Below are 25,398 nucleotides of genomic sequence, written 5' to 3' on the forward strand. Positions count from 1 at the left end.
GGGCGCTGTGTTTTTATCTTTTTCATGCCTTTTTCCCTTTGAAACTTGGGTTATTAGAAGTCTGGAGTAAAACAATGGATTGTGTCTAAATGGTTCCTTTTTTGAATGGCCCTGCTTCTTACCTGATCCGAGTTGCTGTCTCTCTGTTCAAGCCAGGTATCATAAACATTAACTGATGAGAAAAAAACGAAAGCTTTTGAGTATACTTTTCATCGACGGCCAAAGCCAGGCGGAGGCTGGAAGCCCGGAGGCGGCATGAACGGAGGCGGCACCGGAGGCGTCCCTGAAGGTCCAGGCGGAGGAGGCACGGGGAACCCAGGAGGCGGCACGGCCGGGAAGCCCTGCGGCGGCGGAGCGCTACCTGGGGGACCGGACGGAGGGCGGAAGGCAGACGGATGGAAATCCGCAGGATTCGTGTATCCGCCTTGAATCTGGGGAGGTCGCGCGGGCAGGCCTGAGGGTGCTGGTGGGAGGGGAGCCGAGCCTCGTCCGAAGCCGTTGGGGACATGGCCGGGGCCAGCGTTGTAGGGAGACGGTCCGCGGGGCGGAGGAGGAGCGAAGCCACTCGGCATGTTGGCGTGCGTGGGCGTGCCCATCAGCGGTGGAGGTACGCCAGCGGGCATGCCGGCCAGCGGGTTCGAGTCGAAGCCGGCTGGAGCGGTCGGAGGGGCTGCGGCGGCGGCGGCGGCGGCGGTCGGAGGAGCGGCGGCTGCGGAGCCGTTCATGAGGAAGGCCTGGGGCAGCGGCTGGGCCTCGGGCAGAAGGTTTCTTGATTTGGCCTGGGCGGCGAGGGCTCGCTCCGCCGGGTCGCCGTGCCTCTCGCCCTTGCCGTCTTTCTTGAAGGCGTACTGCACCGACACCTCCTTGCTGAGGATGTACTGGCCGTGGAGGTTGGCAATGGCGGCGTCGCTGCTCTCAAAGTCGCCGTAGCTGACGAAGCCGAAGCCCTTGCTGGCGCCGCTGTCCTCGCGCGCGACCTTTGGGATGCTCAGCAGCGGGCCGAAGCGCGAGAAGGTGTCGTAGAGGATCTTTTCGTCGACCATGGGGTCGAGGTTGCCGATGAAGAGCTCGGCGCCCACCTCGGCGGCCTTTTGCTTGTCGGCGCTGGCCTTGTTGACGCGCAGGGACTTGCCGTAGAGCTTGATGCCGTTCATGACGTTGGCGGCGTACTCGGCATCGGCGGGGGTGCGGAACTCGACGAAGCCGAAGCCCTGGTGCGTCTGGGTGACGCGATCGCGAGGCATGTGGATGTTGTGGATGGGGCCCATTTGGAGCATGATTTCGTAGACCATGGCTGGGGTCGCGCGCTCGTCGATGTTGCCGATGTAGACGGTGGCCTCTTTGTCTTGCTCCCTGTGAAGGAGAGAGAGAGGTATGGGTTAGTCTTGGGCCAAGGAATGGTCGTGAGGAGGATGGGTTGGGGGTTGAAGCGATTCCAGGACAACCTACCAATGCCTGTTGACTGCCATGTTGAAGGTTTTGTGGGCCGCGGCCTCACGAGAATGGAAGAATGGATGAGCGTCTAATGCCTAATGATAGGAATTGGTTCACCGGCTGGCGTCGATGGCGATGGAGAAGGTGGTAAATCGAGAGGGATCAGGTAGCTTCGATCTCGTCGTCGCGTTTGGTGAAGCTTTGGATGAAGCTCGGAAATCTCAACCACCGAAATGTTTCGCAGCAGCACCAAGTACCTTGTACCGTGCAAGGTACTAGGTACCTACTACCTAGTATCAGCCTGGTCTATCAGATCGGCCGGAGTTGAGCCGCCTCCGATTAGCTGACGCTTTCCCGTAAGCGGCTTAGGGATGGATGACCGCATTGCCTGCTGGTGGCGCTAGTGGCGGTACGTACCGTCATTATGCAAGTCTCAAAATTTCTTAGTCGGCGGGACACTTGCAAGAGCTTCCAGGACGCATCCATCCATCAATCTGCGCAACTTTGCATCTCCAACCCGGCCCGTTTCTGCTGTTTCGAATCCGTCGCCTGCCGACCCCCGAACCCAAGATGTTTGCCCTGTCGGAAGAGTCCAAGGTACGACACTCGAAGAGTTCCACGCTGGGAGAAAGAGGCCAGAAGATGGGGGAACAGAGAGAGGGAGGGAGCCAGAGGAGGAGGATGATGATGGCGACGATGGTCATGATGATGGAGCAGCCGGTCTAATCTTTGACTTTTACAGGAGCGCATTGCCAAGCTCATTGACATTTCTCGAGTCGCCATTCACTAGTATGGAATTCCCAACCATGTCCGCTCTTGACGTCTGGTAGCTGACCGTTGCGATAGTGGCTATCTGCCTCTGATCCTCTACCTCGGTATGCGACCTCGAAGCGCACGCACGGTATCTACAAAAGTCCGATTCTAATTCTTGCTCGTCTCGATCTAGGCTACACTCGCAGCGACCCTCGCCCCTCAGTCATCCGGTATGCCGCTCCTCTCCCATCAGACTCAATATCAAGCAGCTTTTGTCGCTAACGTGACCGCACGCAACAGCCTTCTTTCTCCCCTCTCCTAAGCGACAGACGGATAGTGGCCATGCGTTGTTGTACGATATACGATTATAATTCGGCGCAATGAGATGGACAAGGGAATGCAGAAATAAGAGTTTGAACGGCCAAAGAGAAGCTCAATATCCGGCCTTCGTGGCGTTTGGGTAGTTCTTCACATTGCCTTTGTTGGAAGAAGACAGGCAGGGTGGGACAAAGCGATCTCCTACATAATACCTACGACGACGACCTTGAAGGCCGAGGGGACCCGAGGGAGGACACGAAGCGCACCGAAATGCTGCCATGTAACACTAGGGAATGTACCATCTGCTGCTCTGTAATCGGACCAAGTAACCACTCTGCAAATGTCTTCGTTCACGCTTCAATGTGCCCAAATCGTAACTCTGATCATCACTCTCTTCATGCCTGAGTCCCGCCGTGCAAGTACACACATAAGCACAAGGTGTCCATGCGCCGATACCGCCTTTATCTGCCGCTGTCTTGCCTTATCAGGACCGGAAGATTGCAACCCTGAAGTTCTGCCACATAATATGGCGGGAGTAAGCAGACAAAGTCGCAGACGCCATAAACGAGCATCAAGCATTGTGAATTGCCAGCCAATTGTGACAAAACTACGCGTTGACTCGGTCCAAGAGCCCCAAACAACCTGTTAAAGAGACAACACAGCAAATCAGCTCACGAAACAATAGTTCTCACGAGCAAAGAACAACCCGGCCGACGACCTCCGACAGCGCCCGACTCAACCGACCGCAAAGCAAGGGAAAAAAAAAAAAAAGAACTGGAAAACAACCGCCCGCCGCTACCCGCCAGTGACCGACCGGTTCCATCTCCTAGGCCAGAACCAAACTACTTGAGAGGCGAAAGATCTGAAGAAAGACCCCCTTACCTAAGGGCCGCAAGCCAGTACGAATATCCACGGCTCTTCTCTGTCTCTCTCTCTCTTCTCTCCACATGAGCGAGCACTCGCCCGTCGCATTCGCGCCGCCCGACAATGTGACCGGACGCAGCTCGGACGCCAACAGCTCCATGCCCGGAAGCCATGATGGAGGCCTTTCGCCGGCCCTGGTCGAGTCGATTGCCGGGCTGAGCGCGGGCACGATTGCGACGCTGGTGGTGCATCCTCTGGATATCGTCAAGACGCGGATGCAGAGTGAGTCTCACAGACGTCCCCGATGGTGTAGAGACAGAGAGTGCGAGACGAGAGGAGAAAAGGAGAGACACCAAAAGAAGAAGAAGAAGAGACCAAAGACACCATCACCATCATCACCACCATCTCCATGCTAACAATCCTCTTCGCAGTCAGCACAAGCGCCGCCTCCGCCGCCTCGCAGAACCTCTCCACCGTCGCCATGCTGCGCTCCCTCTCCAGCAACCCCAAGCCCTTCTCGTCCCTCTACCGCGGCCTCGTCCCGAACCTCTCCGGCAACGCCCTCAGCTGGGCCTCCTTCTTCTTCTTCAAGACGCGCTTCGAGGACCTGCTCACCCTGGCCCGCGGCTCCTCCCGGCCCACGCCCTCCGACTTCTTCGTCGCCAGCGCCCTCGCCGGCGCCGCCACCAGCGTCCTCTCCAACCCGATCTGGGTCGTCAAGACGCGCATGCTGGCCTCGGACAAGGGCGCAAAGGGCGCCTACCCGTCCATGTGGTCCGGCTTCCGCACAATCTACGCCACCGAGGGCGTCTCGGGCCTCTACCGCGGCCTCGGCGTCTCCATGATCGGCGTCTCCCACGGCGCCGTCCAGTTCGCCGTCTACGAGCCCGCCAAGCGCCTCTACTTTGCGCGCCGCAAGAGGATGGGCATCGACACCGGCCGCATGACCACCGAGGCCACCGTCGTCATCTCCTCCGTCTCCAAGCTCGTCGCCGGCGCCGTCACTTACCCCTACCAGGTGCTCCGGAGCCGCCTGCAGGTCTTCCACGCGGACGAGAAGTTTGGCAAGGGGTTCAGGGGCGTCGTGCGCATGACGTGGCAGCAGGAGGGCATCCGGGGCTTCTACCGCGGCTTGATTCCGGGCGTCGTCCGGGTCATGCCCTCGACGTGGGTTACCTTTTTGGTGTACGAGAATGTGCGCTTCTATCTGCCTCGGTGGGTAGCGTCGTGGTCAAGTTGAGGCCCGGCTGAGCTGAGCTTTGAGACTTTTGCGTCTTTCATGCTCCTTTCTCTCTTGCATTGCTTCCTACCTGTTGCCTCGTTTTTGAGCTTGGTTACCAGCGACTGGCTGTTCATGGTCATGCCAGCATGTTTGTGTTACACGAGGAGCATCTTTCGGCGTTCTAAGACAGGGGGATCACTCACATATAGACCATGAAAGGATGGGAAGATAGATCTGGTCATGCAAATAGTCGTTGAGTCTGGAATACATAACCGTCATTTATTCCTTTATTCCTTCTTCACAACTTTGCCGTTGCGTGCCATGGCCCGTCAACGGCATTCGATTCGACACAAGGAGTGATCCAAGAAGTGTTGTCATCGATCTTTGCATTCGATTCAGCTGCTCGTGAAAACAACCCTTCCTTTCAACAGTGGTAGAGGTTCTGCGTTTCTCTCTCCCTCGATCTATTCTACAGTTGTTTTCTGGATAAAAAGATGGCTCTATGACGACTCCTATCCTTTCTCGCTGCGCGGAGACCTTATCTGGAAATACGGAGATCACGACCACAGTCACAACACGACGACAACCACACCACGAGATCTACCTCCAATGCCTCCCCTGAGAACCCATCAAGCATCAACCCTCAAACCGCAACACCCCCCAACCCTTCCACCTTGTAACCATTCGCATACCCATCAAGCACGACACACCTCAACAACATCAAAGCTCCCCACTCCCACCCCCTTTTCCCACAGTCCGTCCCCCCGCCGGAGTGGCAACTCCACGACGGCACGATGAAAGCAGGGAGAAAGAAGAGGCAAAACCACAAAACCCCCGCAGCCTCTCTCTCTCTCTCCTCTCTCTCCAACTCACACTCAAACAAACAATTTGCTCCGGAAGCCCTGGTGGCAAAAAGCCGAATTCATGCCAAGTACCTACAAGAGAAGGATACAATAGAAGGATCGTCACACAGGAGCGGAATGAATGACATGAACGTGACACACCAACGGGTCCTTTGAAGGAGATCCAACGTCACTTGAAACGGAGAACGGAACAACGTCTTCCAAGTGAATTGCATCATATCCCTGAGATCGTCTACCTCGTTGGCATCCCCTAACCACGCCCATCATTTCCAAGTAGATACAGTGGACGATGCTCAGTTGTACCCAAGCAAGAGGAAGATACTCGGAGTCCTCCCCTTCCTCTGTCACCGGTATATTACAGAAGACGACTTCTTTCAGAATTATACACAACTCCGAAATAGAACGTGTCCGGCCTCAGAAATGTAGTGAATGCAGCCAATTCAGAGCTACCCCTGCCTACTTCACTCACTCACTCACTCACTGACTCACTCACTCACTCACTCACTGACTTACTCACATGAGCGTATGAGCATGTACATACACGCACGGCAACGGATCGCTCTGCATGAAGACCGTCAGTAATCCTCTGCATATGCAACCCTTCTTCGTAGCTCGAAAACGCAACCTGCAAAGTAATAGCAGGCATGTCAACAGCCGCAATGCTTCTCTCGGTGTATCTATGCTGTGAGTCCATCCAACACGACAGCCCGTCGCCCCGTAGCCCGTACGCACATACACAATACACATATTACACCAGCAAACTACAAACACCATGATCCAAACCAGCCGTCCACCCTCGACACCCCCCGCCTCCCCAAGCCCTACCAATTCAACCCAACCACAGCAATCTCCAAGTCTCCATACAAAAGCTACATGTAATCCAAACGATCAAAAACCGCCAGCACCCTGTTTAATAAAAAGAAAGAGGGCCCAACCGGGAGGCCCGCCAGCTGTGATGAAAGTGGATGCATCTCATCTCGATGGGACCTGATCATCCCAAAGTCACTGACTGTCGAGAAAGGGAAACAAGATGGAAGAAAACTGACACGTCACCATATATGTTGGGTCATACATGTCTGTGCTTGTACTGGATGGGAGTATGTCAATGGAATAATATTCGGGCAGAGAGAGTCCACAATGTGGGCTAAATCGGAGCAAATGCGACGGAGATGCGCGGTTCCTGAGATCGTGCTTTTTGCCCCGGACAGGGGGGGACTGAGATTGAATCCGGAGGCGAGGAGCATGCTGCTGCTGAAAGGGAGCGTGTGCGAGAGAGATACAGGACCATGGCAAGTATACCAAGAAGAAAGAGGGCAAAGGTGGGAGGAGAGAGACGGTAAAGGAGCACAACACAGCTTGGCAGATACCGACAGCGCCCCCAAAGCCAGCCAGTCCTACAGAGACATCCAATCTCAATATTTAACAGCCCATCGACAAAGGTCTCGAGGTGACAGCACTAGGTCAGTACGATACAGCCCGATCCTCAATCGAATCCTCTCCGACCGCCATCGCAACCCAAAGCGGCCCGCAGATGCGCCGCCCAGACGCATCATCCTTGCCCTCCTGACGCAAACAGCGCAAGGGGGAATTAGCATTTGCAAAAGAGAAAGTTCGGGGACCGATCCGTGGGCTTCCAAGTCTCCGATAAAAAGTCCCCGTGCCGTTCGTCTGGAGATTTCCGTGCCGTGAAGAGAAGCACTCCGCGGTCAGCTTTCAGAATGGCATTGCTGCAACCCCTTTGTGAAAGGGGAGGGGTGTGTAAGTCTTTGAGCGCTCCACCATCAGATTCCGAAAGCTGTATTGGACCAGGACGCCTGATTACAGGCTGCCTCTATTCTTCATTTGGATCGGGCCTTTCGTCATGAACGTTATGAAAAGGTACAGCTTGGAGTGGCTGTTATAGCAAATCTTGCTGCTAGTACCAACAGACGTGGACTGTAAGATTATGCTCGGGCCAACACAACATGGCTCAAAGGGAAATACGAGCTCGAGGAACTAGAGGAGGAGGAGTAAAAGGCGAAAGACGCAGTCCCCAAAGTTGGCTCTGGTTGCCACACGTAGTTCAGAGGGACTTGTCCGATCTGATAGGCAGAGCTTCAGCGGTTCTCGACGGGGCCTTATGCTGCCAAGATGAACGGATATGCAGAGATTCGGAGGTTGATGGCCACCGGCGCAAAGGAATTGGGACAGGGACAAGGGGATTTTGTCAAGGGACTGGGAATGTATCAGCCGCAATAGTCTAGCATATTCACTATGAAGAGCTCGATTCCCTTTTGCCATTCGCTGGGTCGGTGAGACTCTCCTCCAATGGACATCTCTGCCTTGCTTGGGAGGCATAACATCATTCTGCTTCGACCTATCCCATCAGAACACCGGCCGCTGGTCGCCCCTCCCGCTGCTTTATGTGCGTCTGAATTCCAAATTCGTAGTGAGAGGTGGGAATACTTACAGTGGGAAGGCGATAGGTGTAAGAAAAACTGAGGATGGAGTCAGTTGGAGATGTCTTGACAGGGACAGGGCAGCATGTACGTCCACCAGAATAGAACTATCTGAAACCCGCATATACTCGTACTCTAGCAAGTAAAAACTGTCGCCATGCGAAAGGGGGTAGACAGATGAAGAAAATTCTCAACACACAAAAGGTAGGACCCTTGAGCTGCTGAAGCACTTGCCACATACAAGTGTATGAAGCGGAGCAAGATGAGGTAGGGGAGTCTGGCTTGGCTGTCAGAACTCATGCGGGCACCGTCCACCGCTGCATGTCACATATAGTAGACGCAGGATATCATGCATACGACCACACACACACTTTTGGAGGCGACATGTACCATGCATGATTGCTCCCGAGACAGTCATGTAGCGTCGAAGCCAGTGCATTTCGCCAACTACTTCCTGCATCATGCACGTCAAGAATGATAGCGTCGTAAATGATAGAGCGTCCTGATAGCTGCATAGCCATTGACGAGTCGTCCGCAAATGGCTGAATCACGCCTCGACACTCCAGTCGCCGTCACGATGCCCGCCTGAGACATGACACGACTCCAGTTCTCACCACAAGGCTGCGTCCCCCTCAGCATGGCCGAAGGGCTTCATGTTTCTCCTGCAGGATTGTGATGAACACTCATGGGGTAGTGTCGATCGTTCTCATGCGAGTGCACGGCAATCACACCGCAGTGTTGCCTCACTTGACACTGTCTGTCAGTATCACCATTGTCCGGCAATGGTCTGATAGTATCACAATTCATTTGAGAAAATGTTACAGCCACTATGACTTGTGTCACATCTCGCCACAATGATGGCCGGAAGGGAGGAAGAGATGAAAAAGTCTCAAAGAGAGAGAAGCAGAGGAAAGAGACGACGGTGACGTTGTCACAAAATCCGAGTAACATAACCCGAGTGAACCACGACAGGCAATTCTCCGGTGCCCATGGCGGTAGAGATGCCTCTTGCTCATACACCAAGCTGTTTCCCACATGCAAGTTTCCAGATGAACGGCGTAGGTAGACGGCTAGGAGCAATACTCACCGGAAGAATCTCCCCAGCAAAGCGGCTCCTCATGCGTGCCAACGATGCTCAACACACATGCATGTTTGTCGCCAACGGTGAAGACAGTTACAACACGTCAAAGACTGCAGGTTTCTTACCGCTTCAACGTACCCAGGCAACCTCATCCGCCAAGAGAATAGGAGGAAAATTTCCTCCTTCCTCCGCTTGACACGTCATGATCGCCCCCAGCTGTATGTAAGTGCAAAGACTGCCTAAGAGTAGGGATCAGCATTGGAGCAGAGGAAGCAGAGAGGAAATTGAACCTACCGGTGAGCACGGAGCAAGAGCCATCTTCAGCTCGCGTTCCTGCATCTCTGAATACAACAATAGCAAAGCCAGGACCAAGCAACGGCCCCTGATCGAGTAAAAACTGGAGACGCGCGTTGCTTCGTCGGTCCGCCTTGTCTTGCCGCGCCACGACATGCAGCTCGCTCAGACGAGAGGCCAGATGCGAGAGACCGGAGATGCGAGGAGACCGGAGATGTGAGAGACCGGAGCATTTGTTCGGTATTGTCCGTTGACAACAGGCGTCTCCCTGATGATCCCTTGGCCGGAGAGCCCGCCGGCTGGGAGGGCGTGTAGATACTGTCGGTCATGGGCTGCCAGAAGTCACAGCGGGAGAAGCCATTGAGCATCTGGGCCGTCCCGTCCGGCCGTTGTGCTGCTTGGCGGAGTTGCAGGGAATTTGGTTTCTCCTGTTCTCTCATTTCGTCCCGTACCTCCCATCTCCTGAACAAGCAGACGTCGCCTCTAACACTGCCGTTGGTAGAGGAGGTGGTGGTGGTGGTGGTGATTTTCGCTTACGACCTAAGACCGCCTCACGGGAGGATCGCCGAAACAGATGCGGGCAAAAACCTCGATCGCCATCTCCCATGTCGGCCTCCCACGATCGCAGACCTTCGGCGGCGCATCGCCCCCCGCCCTTCGGGGAGATCTATTGCTGCAGCCGCGTGTGATGCTATGCCAGGATGCTGCGCGAAAAAAGAGGGGGGGTGGCCGTGCAAGACGGGCAGCAAATAGGAGCGGCTCGTACCATGCATTTCAGCAGAACGGGCCGGCACTAGACATGAAACCGATCAAGTCGCTATGCAGGGCTGCAGCCGGTCAGTGTCTGAGCGGCGATGAACTTGTTGGAGCATAAAAACTGACAGCCGGTATTAGTCTCTCTGGCTCTCTGTTGCGTCGCCAGGGACCAGGGCAGCAACCAAGGACACTAGACATTGCAGCCATGGGGTTCGTTTGGAGGGCGGGGAGAAGGACAGGACGAGGAGAAGCCAAGCACAGAGCCCATGTTGAGGCCAAGCTCAGCTGCTTGGCTGCCTCGCTGATTTGATGTTGTTGTGCGTGTTCGTCCGAGGCTGAGCACGAATCAACCCTGCCTGGAGACGAGGGCTGACGTTGGGTTGATCCCCCCCGGGGGACCAAAGATTCACCGGTCCCGACGTCAATCAAGGTACACGACTGATTGTACACCCTCTAGCATGTTTCATCGGGCAAGCCGTGATACAGGTATCGCTCTTAGTAACGGTGTTGGCAATGCCAGTGCCAGGCGTGTACTTCGTATTCCACTCCAAAACGGGCAACAGCGAAGATGCTCCCTCTCAAACACAATGTGACGTATAATCTTTTCCCTCCTATCTGAGCTGAGGAGCTGCTCGCAAAGCTAGTTGTATGCGGTAGCCGATTCCAACCTCCCGGGAGCAGGTTCTCGCCTCCATGCAAATTACAAGGTCGCCATCTTCAGCTCTGAGGAGCTAAACGACTGTATGTATCTCGCATAATAGGAGTGAAGCCCCGTCGGCGCGACCCAAAACAGCACCACGGAGTTGCCTCTTCCTAAAAGGGATCGCATAGTAGCTGAGGCAACATGACAGGTCTCTTTCCCACGATCCTCCAGCCCTGATCAAATCTGGCTGCCCAGCCTGTAGACTGCCACTGGTACCGGGGGTGGGCCATGTTGATAGACACGAAGCCACGGCAGATAGATTAAACCTGGTGAATGCTGGGCATTGAGTACCTGGTCGGTAATATCGAGCGCAGTCAGCATTGCTGCCCAATTGCTACTCTACCCATACAGGCATATACCGGTATGCTACTGCGGTTATCCCGTAATTACCCTGTATCGTGACTTGAAACGGCATCGGCTTGGACGAATATGTGACCGACGACACTGGACGCAAGTACAACTGCTCGGGAAGTGGCTGCTCAAGTGACCAAGGTCCATGCAGCGACAAGATTAGATCCCCATGGCCACTCCATACTGGGGGTTGGCTGGTTCCCCTGCCTCGCAGACGGGTTCGGTCAGGAACATGAATAACGACGCCGCAGAAGCACAGGCTGCCAAGCTACTCCAATGCTTCGTACTACTCGTACGCCACGGAGTGTGGATCACCGATGTTCAACCTACCTCCGCGGCGTCTGTCGGTAGTCGCCGTAAAAATCTCACCCCTCTGCCTAGCATTGTTTTCTCCTTCTTAACTGAAAGGAGACTTCGGTGGCCAGGGTTGGTCAGCGTAGGATTTCGTCCCCGAGGTCGCAGTGATGGCGCCTGCAGCTCCCCCAAGGTTGTTGTTCAGGAACCCGGAGCAGTGCCTGTAGATCTTTGTGTGAAACCAAGTTTTGATGCCCACTCTCTTGTGTCACCATGATGCCTATCACACATCATTGACGGCCATTCTTTACATATGAACTTATCATTGAGGTCCAAGTTCTGGGACTGGGCTAATCACGCAGCAGCCTGCATCTCATTTACACCAACATCACTGGTAGAGTTCATCTCTGATTCCGACCTTATTCCACCTCAGTACCTACATGTACCTAACCACCATCGACTTGTACGCATACATACATGTACCCAAAGCCTCGGGACCAGCTCATCTATCTCTCACAAACCCCCTCTTCTTCACAACCACGCTGAAAAGTGACATGTACCGCCATCCATGCAGAAACCCTACCTTGCTACAACACCGGAATGCTACCGTAATCCTTCCAGGTCCCCCATACCCTCTCCCACAGGCCTTGTTCTGTCCCTGACATGCCCAATTCTCCTCAACCGTGCATACCGTCTGTCAAATATCATCTTTTTTGGAGCTTCCTTTGGGCCAAGGCCTTCCCTCCTGTGAGCTCCAGAGACTTGGGTCGCCCCTGGCTGGATGGAGGAAACCCATGCACTCGTCATCGCAATCGACTGTGCATGGCAACTGATGTCTTCAACGATACGGACTGTTCACGACCTTCCAGGTTGGTATCAAAGTTTCCCACAACAGCGGTTGATACAAGCACTTGCCCCCTTCCGTGCAGCTGAACAAGCACCCCCGCGTCGTTCCTCATTTTAGCGGCTCGCTTGTAGCGGCTCCAGAGACATCCGAACGAGACACAATCGCAAACCGTCATTCAACGGATTTGGTTCAATGGGCAAAATCGTTCTTCGCATCTCCCCGTTCAATTTCCACCATGACTGGGCCCCGCAGACGACGCTACAAGTATTCTCGTTAGGTATAATCTTCCTACCTTATCACGTTTCTCACAGAGCCAGCCGGCGGCTATTACAGGTTGTAGAATCCAACGATGTTGCAGGCCGCCCAACGTTCAGGTGCAGTTCGAACCAATACGACAACCTGGCCCGTGAGGCTGGCTCGACGGACGCCTCCAGGTTTGAAGCCATCTTGCTGCGTACAAGCAGCCGCATCCTTCGGTTGCACCTATGACATCTCAGATAAGTTAGGATGCCACACCAGCTGCCTGCCAACTCGTATCAGCGTGCTTTGCCAATTCTTACTCAACGCAGCGGCACCTCCTGCTCAGCACCTCGCAGCCACAGGAGCTTTGGGGGGAGGGGGGCAGTCTGCATGGATCCAAGCTGCTTCCCGTTCATGGCAAGCTGGAATACTGTGTATGCACTCGTACTTACAAGTCAAGCTCTCACTCTGACGTATCGTAGAGCAGCACACGTGCCTGGAAATACTGATACCTACCTAACATGTAGTTGGTCTAACCTCCTGAACTAAAGAACCGGTCTGCGGCAAGTGGCTCACCGGATGCCAGATGCTCATCTCCCCGGTGGTGATGCGCGAACCTAAACCGCCCTGGGGAAAGCACCGTTTGTCCCGCACGATCCAGGGCCCTTTGTGGTAAAGACCTCAAACTCCTTCTCGGATCAAGCAATATCCGTGGCATCCTGTCACTAGTTCGGTTGCCATTGACCCGACGATACGGCTCGCTGTTAGTCACTCGTAACAAGGTGAAATTACCCTGTGTCCTGTGTCCTGTGTCCTGTGTCCTGCGTTCATCATAATGAGGCACCCATCCAGGAGCCACGGGAAACCTCAGAACTTGGAAGAGAGGGGGACCATCGGCAAAGGCTCCACCGTGGCCCATACACCTCAGCTGAGCCAGATGGTTTCACCGCGTGCAGACATTGATGAGACGTGCGGGAGTCAAAGTACTCCGTGCTGCCTCGCAGACATGTATCGGTAGGTGGTAGACAGTCGCACGTAAGAATCGTATAAGTGACGAAAATGGGCGGCTCCCTCGCCATGTCAGGTTGAATGCACGGCAACCGGAGTCAGTGTCAGCCGCCCAACCAATGTGAGACAGCCTCACTTTTGTGCGAGAGTTGCAGCCAACTCAGAAACAGCCCATGACTGGCAGGTAGATCAGTCAATCATTCCGTCAGTGCAAGGTAGGCCGAGTGGGGGATAGGGGAGGGCGAGAGACCAACGTATGCCTCCATGCGCCCACACGCACAGACAATAAGTCAAGTAAGAAAGAGGAAATCAGCTCAATGACCGCTCGAAACGACCGGATCGAGCGAACGAATGGCTGATTCACGCGGCTCAGCTGTAGGCGACATGTCAGATTCTGCAAGCACACGGCATGAGAGGCGTTGTGACTGCGACTTGTTGCACCTGTGGCCGCACCGTTCGAGTCTGACCTATGTCCCGGGCAGCAACAGGCGTTAGAACTGTTTCTCATTCGGCGATTGTTGGCAGATGGCCCATCCCGAGCTCTTCGACCGCACCAGTGCCGTCGGTCTTGTTGCCAAGGGGAAGACGATAAATGACGACGGCCGATGAGGATATACATGGCCCGCTAGTCCTGTAAGTGCCCTCTGAGGTCCGCAGACGCTCGTCATTGACATCCAATACCCTGCAACTATTATGCAGACCAGTTAGATCAGCGTGCGCGAGGTATTCCGTCACCAGCATCATAGAAGCAACAAAGTCGTTGCGATGCGGTGGGCAGATATGGGCAACAGAGAACATAATTGATACTCTGTAGATGGCTGAATGGCGTGAAATCCGTCCAACAGCAACCAAGCAGACTCGTAGAGTGACCTGGTGCCTTCGGAATGCGGGAGCAAGGACTGTTGATTCTCCAGAATGGGCGTCGCATGCTGCATATGCAGCTCTGACAGCCCTACTGGCTCGGATCTTGGACGCTGCCCCCCGCTTGTCGGCATGGCCGCGTTTTCTTCTTCAGTGCGTGACCTGCAATATTGCTCCAGGAGCAGTCGCAGATCTGTTATTCCCAGCCCAATACCATCCTCCTTTGCAGTACCGGCCGAGAAGTGCTTTGAGTAAACCCTCCGTCACGAAATGAAAGGCAAGGTTGCCAGGGGGCAGTGAACTCGATAGAGAAAGTCGTGCCCGACCTGGCAGTCGCGGCGAGCGAAGAGAAGAGGACGCCTGGCAGCCCCAGTCCCTGATGAGGGCACAGGGCCGGTTCATTCAGGCGAGAAGATCTTTGTGCACGTGCGTAGTACGGTGAGCGTTGGTTGCCATCAATTGGCATCGTCAACGCGTTGGTACGAATGCAGGTGATACCTTAACCTTAACGGCGACTTCAATGTTAGCTGGCAACATAACCAAAGAACGACCAACGGCTCTTTACTAGCAAGCCGTTATAGTCTCAGATTTGTCAAAGCACTGTTGCAGCTTTTCAGCGGAAAGCACTATTATGTGTCCTGTTTGTTGATTTCATTCAATGACATCGTTCGCTTCAGCCAGAAGCACACACAGCCTCTAGCCTGACGCACTTTTCAAGTCTTGGAGTGACTTGTTCAATGCAATCTCGAATGCCGGCTTCGTCGGGCCCATTGGGGCACTTACCAGGACTGCAAGATTAACGTCATCTCCGCTTCCAATGCTAACAATGAATGTGATTCCACCGTGTAGTGGAAACAGTACCTAGGCATTGATTGTACGCCGTTTTCTGGACAAGAAGACGTACTGTCTGTCTCTGAAGTAGAAGAGGCAACATCCAATCAGCGGGCTTACCTGTTGCTAGGAGAATAAAAGGGGGCTTTTGACCATTAAATCGACAGCGTACTCGTACGAAGTAACAGCCCTGAGTTTGCACTCTGGCCTGGCCGCCTGGCCGCATCTCTTCACTTGAACACCATCACCTACAGATCGTCCACTGTCCTGGGCATATCCACCGAGCAGGACTTGTTGCACTGACGGAGCTCGGATGGCCGCCTCTCCAGGGAAGATGAACTGCCATAGGCGCTTTGTGAACAGTGCTTGACGACGTTCCGTTTACTTTGGGCGGGTACCCTCAGGCGGGTAAAAGAAACCAACAGTTCTCTTCCCTGTACCAGCCAGTAACTTGCGGCCGAGAGGAATATCCCGGAGACTCTATGGCAGGCGTTCCTCGGCAACCTTGAGAGTTGGCCACTCTCGACACGGCGAAGGCCATCTGCCAACCCCCCCTTTTGTCATCGCCACAGAAGCCATTGGCGGCAGGCCTGCATGTATCGTTCTAAGAAACAAATCAGCCAAACGTAAGCGGAGAGGATTGTGGTGCCTGGCGGCGCTCAAAACAGCCGAACCTCCGACTTCCTTCTCTATCCATGCTCTGGATCAGGCAAGCGAAGAATGAGTTGCGGCCTTGCTGCTCGGCGTATGATAGCCGCAAAGCCGATCTGCCACTGAGCTTTTGAAGCGCCTGTCCAACTGATACTTCGTGCATGCGTGGATGAAGCCAATCTCTCATAAATGACCACAATCGTTGCCGCACACGGTGCAGGCGAGCGGAGTACTGGCGCAAGTGTACAGGCAGGTTCTCTTTCTCCCTCACTCCCTCTCTTGCTCTCTTGGGCGCTCACCCTTGGACCAGAGAGGCACGTCTCGTGACTTGACTGGCCAACCGGGTGCAATCCCCTGGCTAGGATCTCTGCATCCATGTCAGAGACACACCCCTGGTGGTGAGCGATGCTCACAGGCGGATCGGGTCCCAAGAAGTCGGGTCCCCTGTCTGTCCCCTGCTCTGCTGGTCACCACTATTCTGTGCAGCCAGCATGTGATTGTGCGCGCCGCATAAAATGGACGCGTTGATTTGTGTACGCGGTCATTGGCGCTCCGAGTAAGGTGCGCATGCGGTCACATCTAGCCCGGTGCCTCGTTTGAGGCCTCCCTGCATGAGTAATATAAGGGATAATATTAATGTGAAATGACACCGACGCATTTCTATTAATAGTCGGTATGCCGTACAGTAATTCACAGCAGGAGGGATACGGGAGGCTGTATTTTGTGCCTCGACGGAGCACGGAGTAAGAGTGTGGCCACGGCCAGCCAATACATGTTCAAGCATGCCGACGGTGACCAAAGGTGACGAGGCTTTTTTTCTTGATACCGAAATGACGGTGGCCATGTTGCGCATCGCAGACCGCACGGATGGTTGTTACCGACCGACCAAGGAGAGATACCACCGAGGTGGTGGCAGTACGTTAGTAGTGATAGCTAGGTACCCAGACGTGACCCTGCTGAGGCCGGTGAGTAGGTTCTTACGAGGTCGCCGCTGGAGAAGGCAGGGTAAGCCAGGTCACTCACCTGGGCGCTCGTTGAAACGCTCACATGTCGATACTGAGACGGCCGTTCATGCGCATGTTCAACGCGAAACAGCGGAGAGAGCAATCGCAGAGCATCCGCGGTCCTTCAGGCTGGTTGGAGCTGGGCGTGTACTGTGCAAGTTTGGTGAAGTGAGAGAGGGGAGGCGTGAAAAAAGAGTGAGAGAAGAAGTCTAGCCTCAAAGTGGTAATCATGATGCACGCCTCGCCTTGACGAATCAGACGACCGCATCAGCATATTATTACCCAATCCGGTTGCGAGGTTGCTCTCGGCTCAGCTGGTGTGCTCTTGCCCGTATTCCAGCTGGAAAACCCCGGCTTCAATGTTGCCTCTTCATACGAACACCAATCGAGCTACTGGTGAGGTGCCCCCTTCCAGAGCATGACCAACTTTGACGACATTCGCTGGGCTTTTGAGGACAATCAAAGACAGTACATGTATGACGCCCTTCTTCGTCAATGCATACCTACCTAGGTATATATATGTATTTACGTCCAAATGGGGATCCAGAATGTGCGAGATGAAGCGCCCCTCCCCCGAGCACGGGCAAGGGAAATGGGATCCACCGGCTGAGACCGTCCGGAGCGGCATGACTGGACCGCCGACCGTCCAGGGCTCACGGAGGAGAAGGTGAGCATGCTTGGACGGTTAGGCGTAGAGCTCAGGGTTCGGTCCATAGAAGATGTCAGTACTGGGTAGCGGCTGGTAGCTTAAGGTAGGTAGCGCCTTGAAGTTTAGATTGACATGAGTTGTTAGTGCTGCCACGGAACAGCATTACAGTCCGTGTAGTCTGGTAGCTGCGTCTCTGTCCCCTGGCCTAGGCCAAAGCTTACTGCCATTCCCGCCCAGATTGTGCACACGGCCTTGTCTGAGCGGTAGCCGGGCTGGGAACTTGCCGTGACACTAGCAGGCGATCACAGGCTCCGCCTTTAGGGCCGGAGCGTGTAAGGTAAGGCGTATCCTGTGTAGCCTGCGCTTCGTACGGAGCATGAGCTTGCAATGTAGGATGCATCTGCTGCTGCTATGATGGAGCCGGCATGCGGTTTGCAGGTAGACCAAAGGCTTGTGGTGCAGTTGACATGTGGCTGCGAGGTGCAAAGATTAGCTGTAGTCCTTAGAATATCCTCATCAGTTCGAAGCCAAGGTCGTAGTATAAGTGTAGCATTGAAGGGTGAGGATGGCAACGATATTGATGATGCTCCTACACCAACAGTTTGATGCTGTACGAAGCATGACGCTGCCGCGCTGGTGTCATAATTCAAGGCCGCATTGAAGAGCTGTTCGACGGCGCAGTTGCTTGCGCGAGTAGCACGGCACTGGTGAGAAATCCACCAACAGACTCGTTGTGTGCAATCGTGTGGTTTGTGCTCTTCTTTTCGGGCAGAAGCCATTGGATCTCCTCGGCATCGACAGCGGCATGTTACACATGTTTACTCACAGAAGCAGACGCAAGCCTCGATGTTCCAAGGCAGTGAATCACGGGACATTTGGCATCTTCTGCCTTGGCGCTTGCGCTCAGACAGACAAGCTGCCGATCATATTAGGTAGGTACGTACATGCAACGGTTACCCCAACCATCAATTGCTCTGCAACAGCAGACGGCAGGTGGTGCTTTTACCGAGGACAGTCTGTATTACCTGCCGCCCTTGCCCTCCGTTTGTACGAAGTACTGTAGAACCCCTAGAATCCGGCTGTCATCAGGTAAGGACCGCTGGGCAGGGATCCCCTGGCTTCCCGAAATGGCAAGATATGAGCCCCTCCCTCGCACCTGCTCCAGTCCACCAGTCCACCGCCTCCAGTCGCAATTCTCCTTCGCACCTTCTACAGTGCAGTATGTACTCCATCCACCCTTTGCTATGGCCACGCCAAGGCGTTCCTGCCGCAGACGCACGCAAAATGTCAACCACGTCTTCGCTTCTTGAATCACCCCTCACAAGCCTCTGGAGACACGCCACACTGCTCCCCACTGGTCATTTCCAAGATCCTGGCCGCTCGACACCTTGGGAGCTCCAGTCCCTGTCAATCGAATGGCTCTGCTCTTCATCCCACTTCGCGGCTCTTTGCTTTGAACCGGAGCAGCTTCATCTTCTTTCCAGACGTCGTGCCGCTTGAAAACAGCATGCCGCGAGACGGAATACACCAACAACTGAAGTGAACGCATCAAAAGAGGCGATACGGGACCGTGGACCAGAAGAGGGGGCAACGGCATACCTGGTCATTCTTGGAATTTTATGCCTCCGCTGCTTGGATCCAACATTCAATTGGCCACTCGTTCAGTTGAGCTTCTTGCTCTCCCAACCCCCACGGCACCCGTGGCATCGTCAAGCTGGGTCCGGGAATGATGGACACCCATCCTTTGTCTCCGTCCGCTCTCCCTCCGCTGCTGGTGGCGACGAGTGACCAGAACACACATCGCCTGCAGCAAGACCACAGTCCCAGTGGCCAACTAGGCTCGAGATATGTCTCAGCCCACAGAGAAGCGACGGACTATTGCATCCGGCCAGCTGTTCTTCTTCAGACATACATGCGACTATCGCTATATCCGAAGCCTAATGCGCGATGAGCATGTACGGAGGCACTGACGTGCGTGAGAGGACCAGAGTGGGCTGCGAGTCCATAGAGTCCATACAGGCTTGGATGGGAGACCGTGGCAAGGGCCTGAGCCTTACTGCTGTGAATCTCAAGCGACTGTGGATACGCTCATATGAAGCGCTTCGTACGCAGGTCACGTTGTTGCGGAAAGTTCCATCTCTTGGGTCCGATGTGAGGGTGCCCGCCAGCGATGCCACTGCTATCCTGGACCTGGGCTGGCAAGGAGGCAAAAAGTCCTGTAGGGACGAACCAACAATCCTGGTACGCAAAACATAGCCTCCTTCTTTTCTCTTTCTTTACGAGCCCCCCCCCGTTAGCCTGTCGTCTGTCGTCTGTCATCTCTTGCTGTTCTCTTTGACGGAACTATGGCCAGGTACCGGCGTCGCCTGGCTTCTCCAGCTACCCAAGGCACCCTACCTAGTAGTCTTCAAAAGCCGCCCTCTCATGTACGTCCTACCCCCATGCCAACCCTGTTGTCCCCTGTCCCTTGTCACACCCCTTCCCGCAAACTCACATCTCAATCACTCAGCTAATACCGGGGGAAACTGTTTTAGCTCCCATTTAGAAGGGGGCGTGTGAGAAGCTAGCTCCAGAAGCAACAGCTCTCTTGACCATTCTCCCAGCGGAAACCCTCACCCCAGATATACTACCGGTACCTTCAGTCAGAAACAGGCTGTCAAGTATTGTACCTACTTGTCGTCTCTACAGCTTTGCCTTAGCCTGTCCTTTCCGCTTTCCGCTTCCCCCTGGTACGGAAACCCGTGCAAGCTCCGTGCCTGGCTGGCTTCCTTGCCCACATCCCAAAGGCCGGGCCCCCAGTCACATCTCGAATGTGGCTATATCCAACCCAAGATCTCCGACTCACAGTCCCAGACGATTGGGCTTCCATACAACCCCAGTCATCCATCGGCCTGGTAGATTGCCTCTCATGCCAATTATATACCACATCAGTCTCCCAAGATCTTCCCATCCCGGGCCCCCAGTATATAACCCCTCCATACCGCCTTCCAGAAGGCGGTCCCCTTCTCCTATCTGCCTGCCAGAGACATTCATTCTTAACCTTGAGTACTTGTTCATTCGCATCGGCTATGATCAGTCGCTAAAAAAAGGAGCTTCTTGTTCATATCTACCATCCTATCTAGTGCTTTGGCCTTTCCTAGACACCTGTACCTCCAGTCACAGCAAGATTTCTCCAGTCCGTCAGGCTTGGGTCACAAACTATGGCTCTCGCAGCTCAACAGCAGACTCATGCCGATTGGGGCCGCTGGTCTCACCAGATTCCGCAAACCTTTCCCATGATGGGCTCTCCGGGATTCATGCCATATGATCCCAGAGCCCAGGACGGCAGTCAGATGCAGCGCCAGGTGTCTGCTCAGTACCTGGTGAACTCGAACTATAACCAGCCCCCGATGACCACTGTTCCGTCTCCTCAGTATCAACACGCAGGGACATTTTCCTATGTGCCATACCACAGTCCACCGCCGTCAACTCCGCTTGGTTCTCCATTCAAGAGCGAGTTTCCTGAGCACCCTCTTGCGCGTATGACGAATTCGACGGTCGACCGACACCATTCGCAGGCTATGAGGGATTACCAACCTTATTCTCCTGTCTCGAGGAGGGGATCCATCTCTTCGGTCGCTACCAAGCCTTCAGCAGCTCCCGCCACCCCAGGTCCAGCTACTCCCAACGCCCAAAGCCCCAGCACTCCGAACCACCAGGCTGCGTCCCAGCATATCAGCTCCAAGACTCTCACTTATAATGAGACGATTCATCCGGGCGATAGGATCAACTTCAGAACTGACGTTGATGAGCTCATGAAAGCCATCCAGAAGACACAGACGACCGAGGAGTGTCAGCAGACTCTCACGCCTGCGCGAACACCAAAGGACTGTGCCACAAGCACTCCCGTACTCCGTACCCAGAGCGGGAAGCCGAGAAAACAGTGGGTTTGCGATGGCCCCAACTGCGGCAAAGCCTTTGTCCAGAAGACGCATCGCGACATTCATCGACGCACTCACACCGGCCATAGACCATATGTACGCACCCAGCCCCTCTTCACAGCAACATCGACTAACTCTTGATAGGTCTGCAGCATGGAAAATTGTGGTCTTACATTCTCCCAGCGAGGAAACCTTAAGGTAAGCTCCAGCCGCGGAGAACCGCATCCGAGAACACATATACTGACCAGCTGGGATGTGGACAGACTCACATACGACGCCATACGGGTGAAAAGCCATTCTCTTGCGCTGCATGTGGCAAGTGCTTCGCTCAGCGCGGAAACCTTCGCTCCCATGAGGAGACACACAAAGGCCTGAAGCCCTTTGTCTGCCGGCTCGACGATTGCAACAAGTCATTTTCTCAGCTTGGCAATATGAAGGTATGGATTATCTGACACATGAAAGCAACGTCGGAACGCTCTAACACTGAAGAAAACTGCAGACTCATCAAAACAACTTTCACAAACAAACACTCCAAAAACTCACGCACATGTTCGTGCAATTCTCGGAGCATGGCGAGGTGCCCAGGGACTATAAAGACCTTTTCGAATACTTTCAGAAGCACTACAAGAATAGCAACAAGGGAGTCAAGGGCCGAGGGAAGACTCGCGCTGTTGCAGCTCGTGGGCCTCAAGATTCCGCCCTTCGACAGGCTGGCTCACCGGTGCCTGCGTTACTCAGGACCCCGACTACCACGCATTTGCCCCAGATGACAATGCCAGCTCATCCTCATGGCAGACTCTCACCTTATGCCATAACCCAGGGAGCCGCCAACACCCTGAGCAATGTTCTGCGCAACCCCAACCCCTCTTATGGCCTTTATGGACCCGCGTTCACCCCAGGCCATGTACGAGATGGCGTTTTCCAGATGGGGATCACTAGCCACCTATCCTGAGAGTCATTGATAGCTTGACATCTCTATTGGTATTACGATGCGTTTGAAGCTGCAAATGCTGTCAAGCACCTTACGATTTCAACGGTCGGACGCTCAAACACAACATTCATACACGGGACACGAAAGAACGATTGCGATTGAAGATTTCGAAAGGGACACAACAAGGCTCTGCCCCCGGGAGAAGAAAAGGGAGAAAGAAGTATACGACATATGTAAATTGGGTGGTTTATTCTGATTTCGTCATCTGCTGCGATCGACCTCAAGGCGAACTCGACGCATCGCTTGTAAGAGATGGGTGTGGTTTTTTTTTTTTTTTTCGGAGGGAGCACTGTTTTCTGATCGTTTCAAAGGAGGCAATATTGTTTATCCCTGTTTCATTTGTTTGGGTATCTGCTACAATATCTGGGTGCGGTTTTCTGTCTTGTCTTCAGTTTTGGTGTCTTTACTTGTTACTGGCGTGTTTTATGGGTGGCTTGTTCGTTTCTGATAGTACTTTGTACGAGTTGTATGCTTTATCACAACAAGAATGTTTACATAGAACGAAACAAGGGCGGATAATACTGGGCATCAAGCGTGAGTCTTTTTTCATGGCTCTTGTTCTTGGACAATAGAAGGCAAGGAACTGCTTGCTTTACTCTACCTTGCCACTTCCTCGCCAGTTTGTGATAGTAGCTTTCCCTTGCTGCTGCAACACGATCAGGGAGAACATGTCGACGCCGGGGTTGAGCGAATGGCATCGGAGCGCTTGTATCTCCAGAGCTGGAGGGGGGCGTGGCATGTCACAGGGGAGCCGTCCCGGTCGTTCCTAGTCTCTCTCATCGACAAGATGAGACGACACGCCCCTGTAGGCATCCTGACAGAGAGCAACGATATGGGGGCGTGTGAGTTGAATGAGCTATGTGTTGAAGGGTCCTGGATTTGGGGGGGGGAGGGGAAGGGGTTGCATCATCACTTTCAGGGCATGCAGAAGAGTGATCTGTAATATGCCAGGTCTATAGCCTGGGAACTGCTGGAGAAACAAGCCTCATAAAAAAAATTTTTTTTTTTTCCTTTTTCTATTTTTGCGGCTGGCCCTTGCATTTCTGGTGTAGGTATTGTGTGCTTGGCGATTGGGTGATGTACACCAGGATATGGGGGGAAGGGAGGGGGATGTATCAACTTGTTGTGCCCTGCTGTGGTTCTTTGGATCCTCCGGGGTATAAGTTTGCTGCATGCAGAGAGAGAGAGAGAGGCTTACACGTGTGCCGTTAATGGTGTTGAAGAACCATGTCGAGATGAGTCAGGTCCTGGTGGGACGTCCTGACGAAGTTTTCTCCCTGCTTTGCCAGGGAGATAGTAGAAGCCGCGGCAATATCGTCACCAGCAGAGATCGTATTTGGCCCATTCATATCGTGTGCTTCGTTCTTGGCGTGGAGGGCTCAAAATAAGCGGACAGGTTGCTGGTGTGGTGTATTGCGAGTCCCAGCAACCCGGATCCAGCTCCCCAGTCAGATTCTTAAAAAGAAACACGGCCGGCACGCTTCCATCTCAGCCGCAACAAGCTAGGAAGCAGTTGTTGTAGTAGCCGATTAGGAAATTGAATAGAAATGCAGCTAAGAGCCTGCTTGCGCGCCCCATCAAACCAATCTGCGAAGCCGCCCCCTGTTGCTTGCGGGCGCAAACACGGGGAAGGGGAAGACGGTTCGTGCTGGGGAGCCTTGAGCAGCTGAAGTACGTGGAGATGGAAGAAGGATACGTTGGCCCAAGTCTGCTCTTATTCGTTGCATGGGGCCGGGGGGGAGGGGTTCGAAAGTTGGGTCGACAGGATCCAAAGCTTTCACCTGGTTGTTGTGATTGTTTTGTGACAGAATGGTTGTAGCAATAACGCAAACAGCAAGGGTGAGAAGCAGGAGGGGGGATGCTCCCCAAAATGGTGGGATATACTAGTGGGATTGATCCGTAGGGCGAATCGCTCCCCAGTGTTTATGCCGAGGGGGTGTCGCAACACCCAGACAAGCAGCCACCCTGGATCAACCGCTCGGTATGGGTGCAAGGCCGTACGTACAGAAGAAGAGGGTAAACAGATAAGAAGAAAGCGACGGATATGTGGGGGCTTCGGTCCGGGGCAGCAAAAGGTCTGGAGAGTCGACATCACTTGTCTGTGGCCAACGCGAGGGATGCCATTTTTCGTGTACACGTGTGAATAGGACAGGGAACATGGCTGTAAAACGACCACACCTTGTTGCGTTTGCTGGCTGCTGGATGGACGACATCCCTCGGATTGCGCTTCCTAGTACTCCGTAGTAGTACTCCATGCTCCCCCGGCCCCCAAATATCCATTGGCCCCCATGGGTTGATATGGATCGGATGGGTCCAACATTGTGAAAGAAACAGACTGAAAGTGAGAGGAAGGCATATCGTCAAGTGGAGTTGGCCGTGTGGGTTTCCAGGAGCATGGCTCGTATACGAGAAGGGAGACGATTCGGGGACTTGGATTTTGATGCACGAGCTCGACATCGCCGAAGATGAAGGACGCCCACGGGGAGAATATTACTTGTCGAAAATCCAGTGCAGGCATTCGTCGTAGCCGAATGTCAGCTCTTACTGCCCTGATGCATAGCGCCGTTTGATTCGCACACTCCAGCTCCTCGTTTTCACCGCTCAATGCTGGCGCATGTAAACGTTCACCTGATATTCGCTGCAGATAGAGCTGCATCGAATAAGACGTTGAAAACACCCGTGAATAGCATCATCGAGCATCAAGCCAGAGGCCATCGATGACGACTGTATGCATAGCTCACCGCCAGAACCACGTTAAGAAGCATTTCGAAAGAAGCATTTCGAAAGAAGCATTTCGAAAGAAGCATTTCGAAAGATGAGCGTCGGTCATAATCAAGAGAGACGACGAGCCATGTGAGACAACGTGGGCGTATAGATGTGTTTAGAAGCAGATTTGTTGTTGAAGCTATCATATGCACTGGATGGTGAATCAGGACAGCTTCCCGAACCCGCGGCGAGACAACAACGCTAGCATCCACGGCCTGGACAGAAAATCATGCGCGGGATTGGGCATCAACCGGGGGGG

General features: G+C 54.0%; 7 protein-coding genes across 7 annotated transcripts; 5 read left to right on the forward strand and 2 right to left on the reverse strand.

The window, feature by feature from the left end:
* Window positions 1-209: 209 nt before the first annotated feature.
* On the reverse strand, window positions 210-1,469 carry CCMA1212_005867 (Spliceosome-associated protein 49; the record flags this gene model as incomplete). The annotated part of the gene is made up of 2 exons (XM_073703112.1): window positions 210-1,353; window positions 1,450-1,469. 2 exons carry the CDS (start codon window positions 1,467-1,469, stop codon window positions 210-212), a joined length of 1,164 nt encoding a protein of 387 aa, XP_073558229.1.
* Window positions 1,470-2,004: 535 nt separating this feature from the next.
* Window positions 2,005-2,509, forward strand: CCMA1212_005868 (Mitochondrial import receptor subunit TOM7; the record flags this gene model as incomplete). Its single annotated transcript, XM_073703113.1, has 5 exons — window positions 2,005-2,031; window positions 2,177-2,223; window positions 2,281-2,309; window positions 2,381-2,417; window positions 2,488-2,509. The coding sequence occupies 5 exons, from the start codon at window positions 2,005-2,007 to the stop codon at window positions 2,507-2,509; spliced, it is 162 nt and encodes a 53-aa protein (XP_073558222.1).
* A 943-nt stretch (window positions 2,510-3,452) lies between these two features.
* On the forward strand, window positions 3,453-4,609 carry CCMA1212_005869 (Mitochondrial FAD carrier protein FLX1; the record flags this gene model as incomplete). Its single annotated transcript, XM_073703114.1, has 2 exons — window positions 3,453-3,651; window positions 3,801-4,609. 2 exons carry the CDS (start codon window positions 3,453-3,455, stop codon window positions 4,607-4,609), a joined length of 1,008 nt encoding a protein of 335 aa, XP_073558221.1.
* Window positions 4,610-7,449: 2,840 nt separating this feature from the next.
* CCMA1212_005870 (uncharacterized protein) lies at window positions 7,450-8,541 on the reverse strand (the record flags this gene model as incomplete). Its single annotated transcript, XM_073703115.1, has 3 exons — window positions 8,444-8,541; window positions 8,262-8,394; window positions 7,450-7,576 (listed from the first exon to the last, which is right to left on the reverse strand). The coding sequence occupies exons 1-3, from the start codon at window positions 8,529-8,531 to the stop codon at window positions 7,450-7,452; spliced, it is 348 nt and encodes a 115-aa protein (XP_073558508.1). The 5' UTR covers window positions 8,532-8,541.
* A 10,058-nt stretch (window positions 8,542-18,599) lies between these two features.
* On the forward strand, window positions 18,600-18,962 carry CCMA1212_005871 (uncharacterized protein; the record flags this gene model as incomplete). The annotated part of the gene is made up of 1 exon (XM_073703116.1): window positions 18,600-18,962. The coding sequence occupies one exon, from the start codon at window positions 18,600-18,602 to the stop codon at window positions 18,960-18,962; it is 363 nt and encodes a 120-aa protein (XP_073558509.1).
* A 453-nt stretch (window positions 18,963-19,415) lies between these two features.
* Window positions 19,416-19,718, forward strand: CCMA1212_005872 (uncharacterized protein; the record flags this gene model as incomplete). The annotated part of the gene is made up of 1 exon (XM_073703117.1): window positions 19,416-19,718. One exon carries the CDS (start codon window positions 19,416-19,418, stop codon window positions 19,716-19,718), a length of 303 nt encoding a protein of 100 aa, XP_073558506.1.
* Window positions 19,719-20,662: 944 nt separating this feature from the next.
* CCMA1212_005873 (Asparagine-rich zinc finger protein AZF1) lies at window positions 20,663-22,334 on the forward strand (the record flags this gene model as incomplete). Its single annotated transcript, XM_073703118.1, has 4 exons — window positions 20,663-21,478; window positions 21,527-21,580; window positions 21,631-21,819; window positions 21,882-22,334. The coding sequence occupies 4 exons, from the start codon at window positions 20,663-20,665 to the stop codon at window positions 22,332-22,334; spliced, it is 1,512 nt and encodes a 503-aa protein (XP_073558507.1).
* Window positions 22,335-25,398: the final 3,064 nt, after the last annotated feature.

This window comes from Trichoderma ghanense, assembly GCF_004382785.1.
Source record: "Trichoderma ghanense strain CCMA-1212 chromosome Unknown scaffold_6, whole genome shotgun sequence".
NCBI classification, from domain to species: Eukaryota; Fungi; Ascomycota; class Sordariomycetes; order Hypocreales; family Hypocreaceae; genus Trichoderma; species Trichoderma ghanense.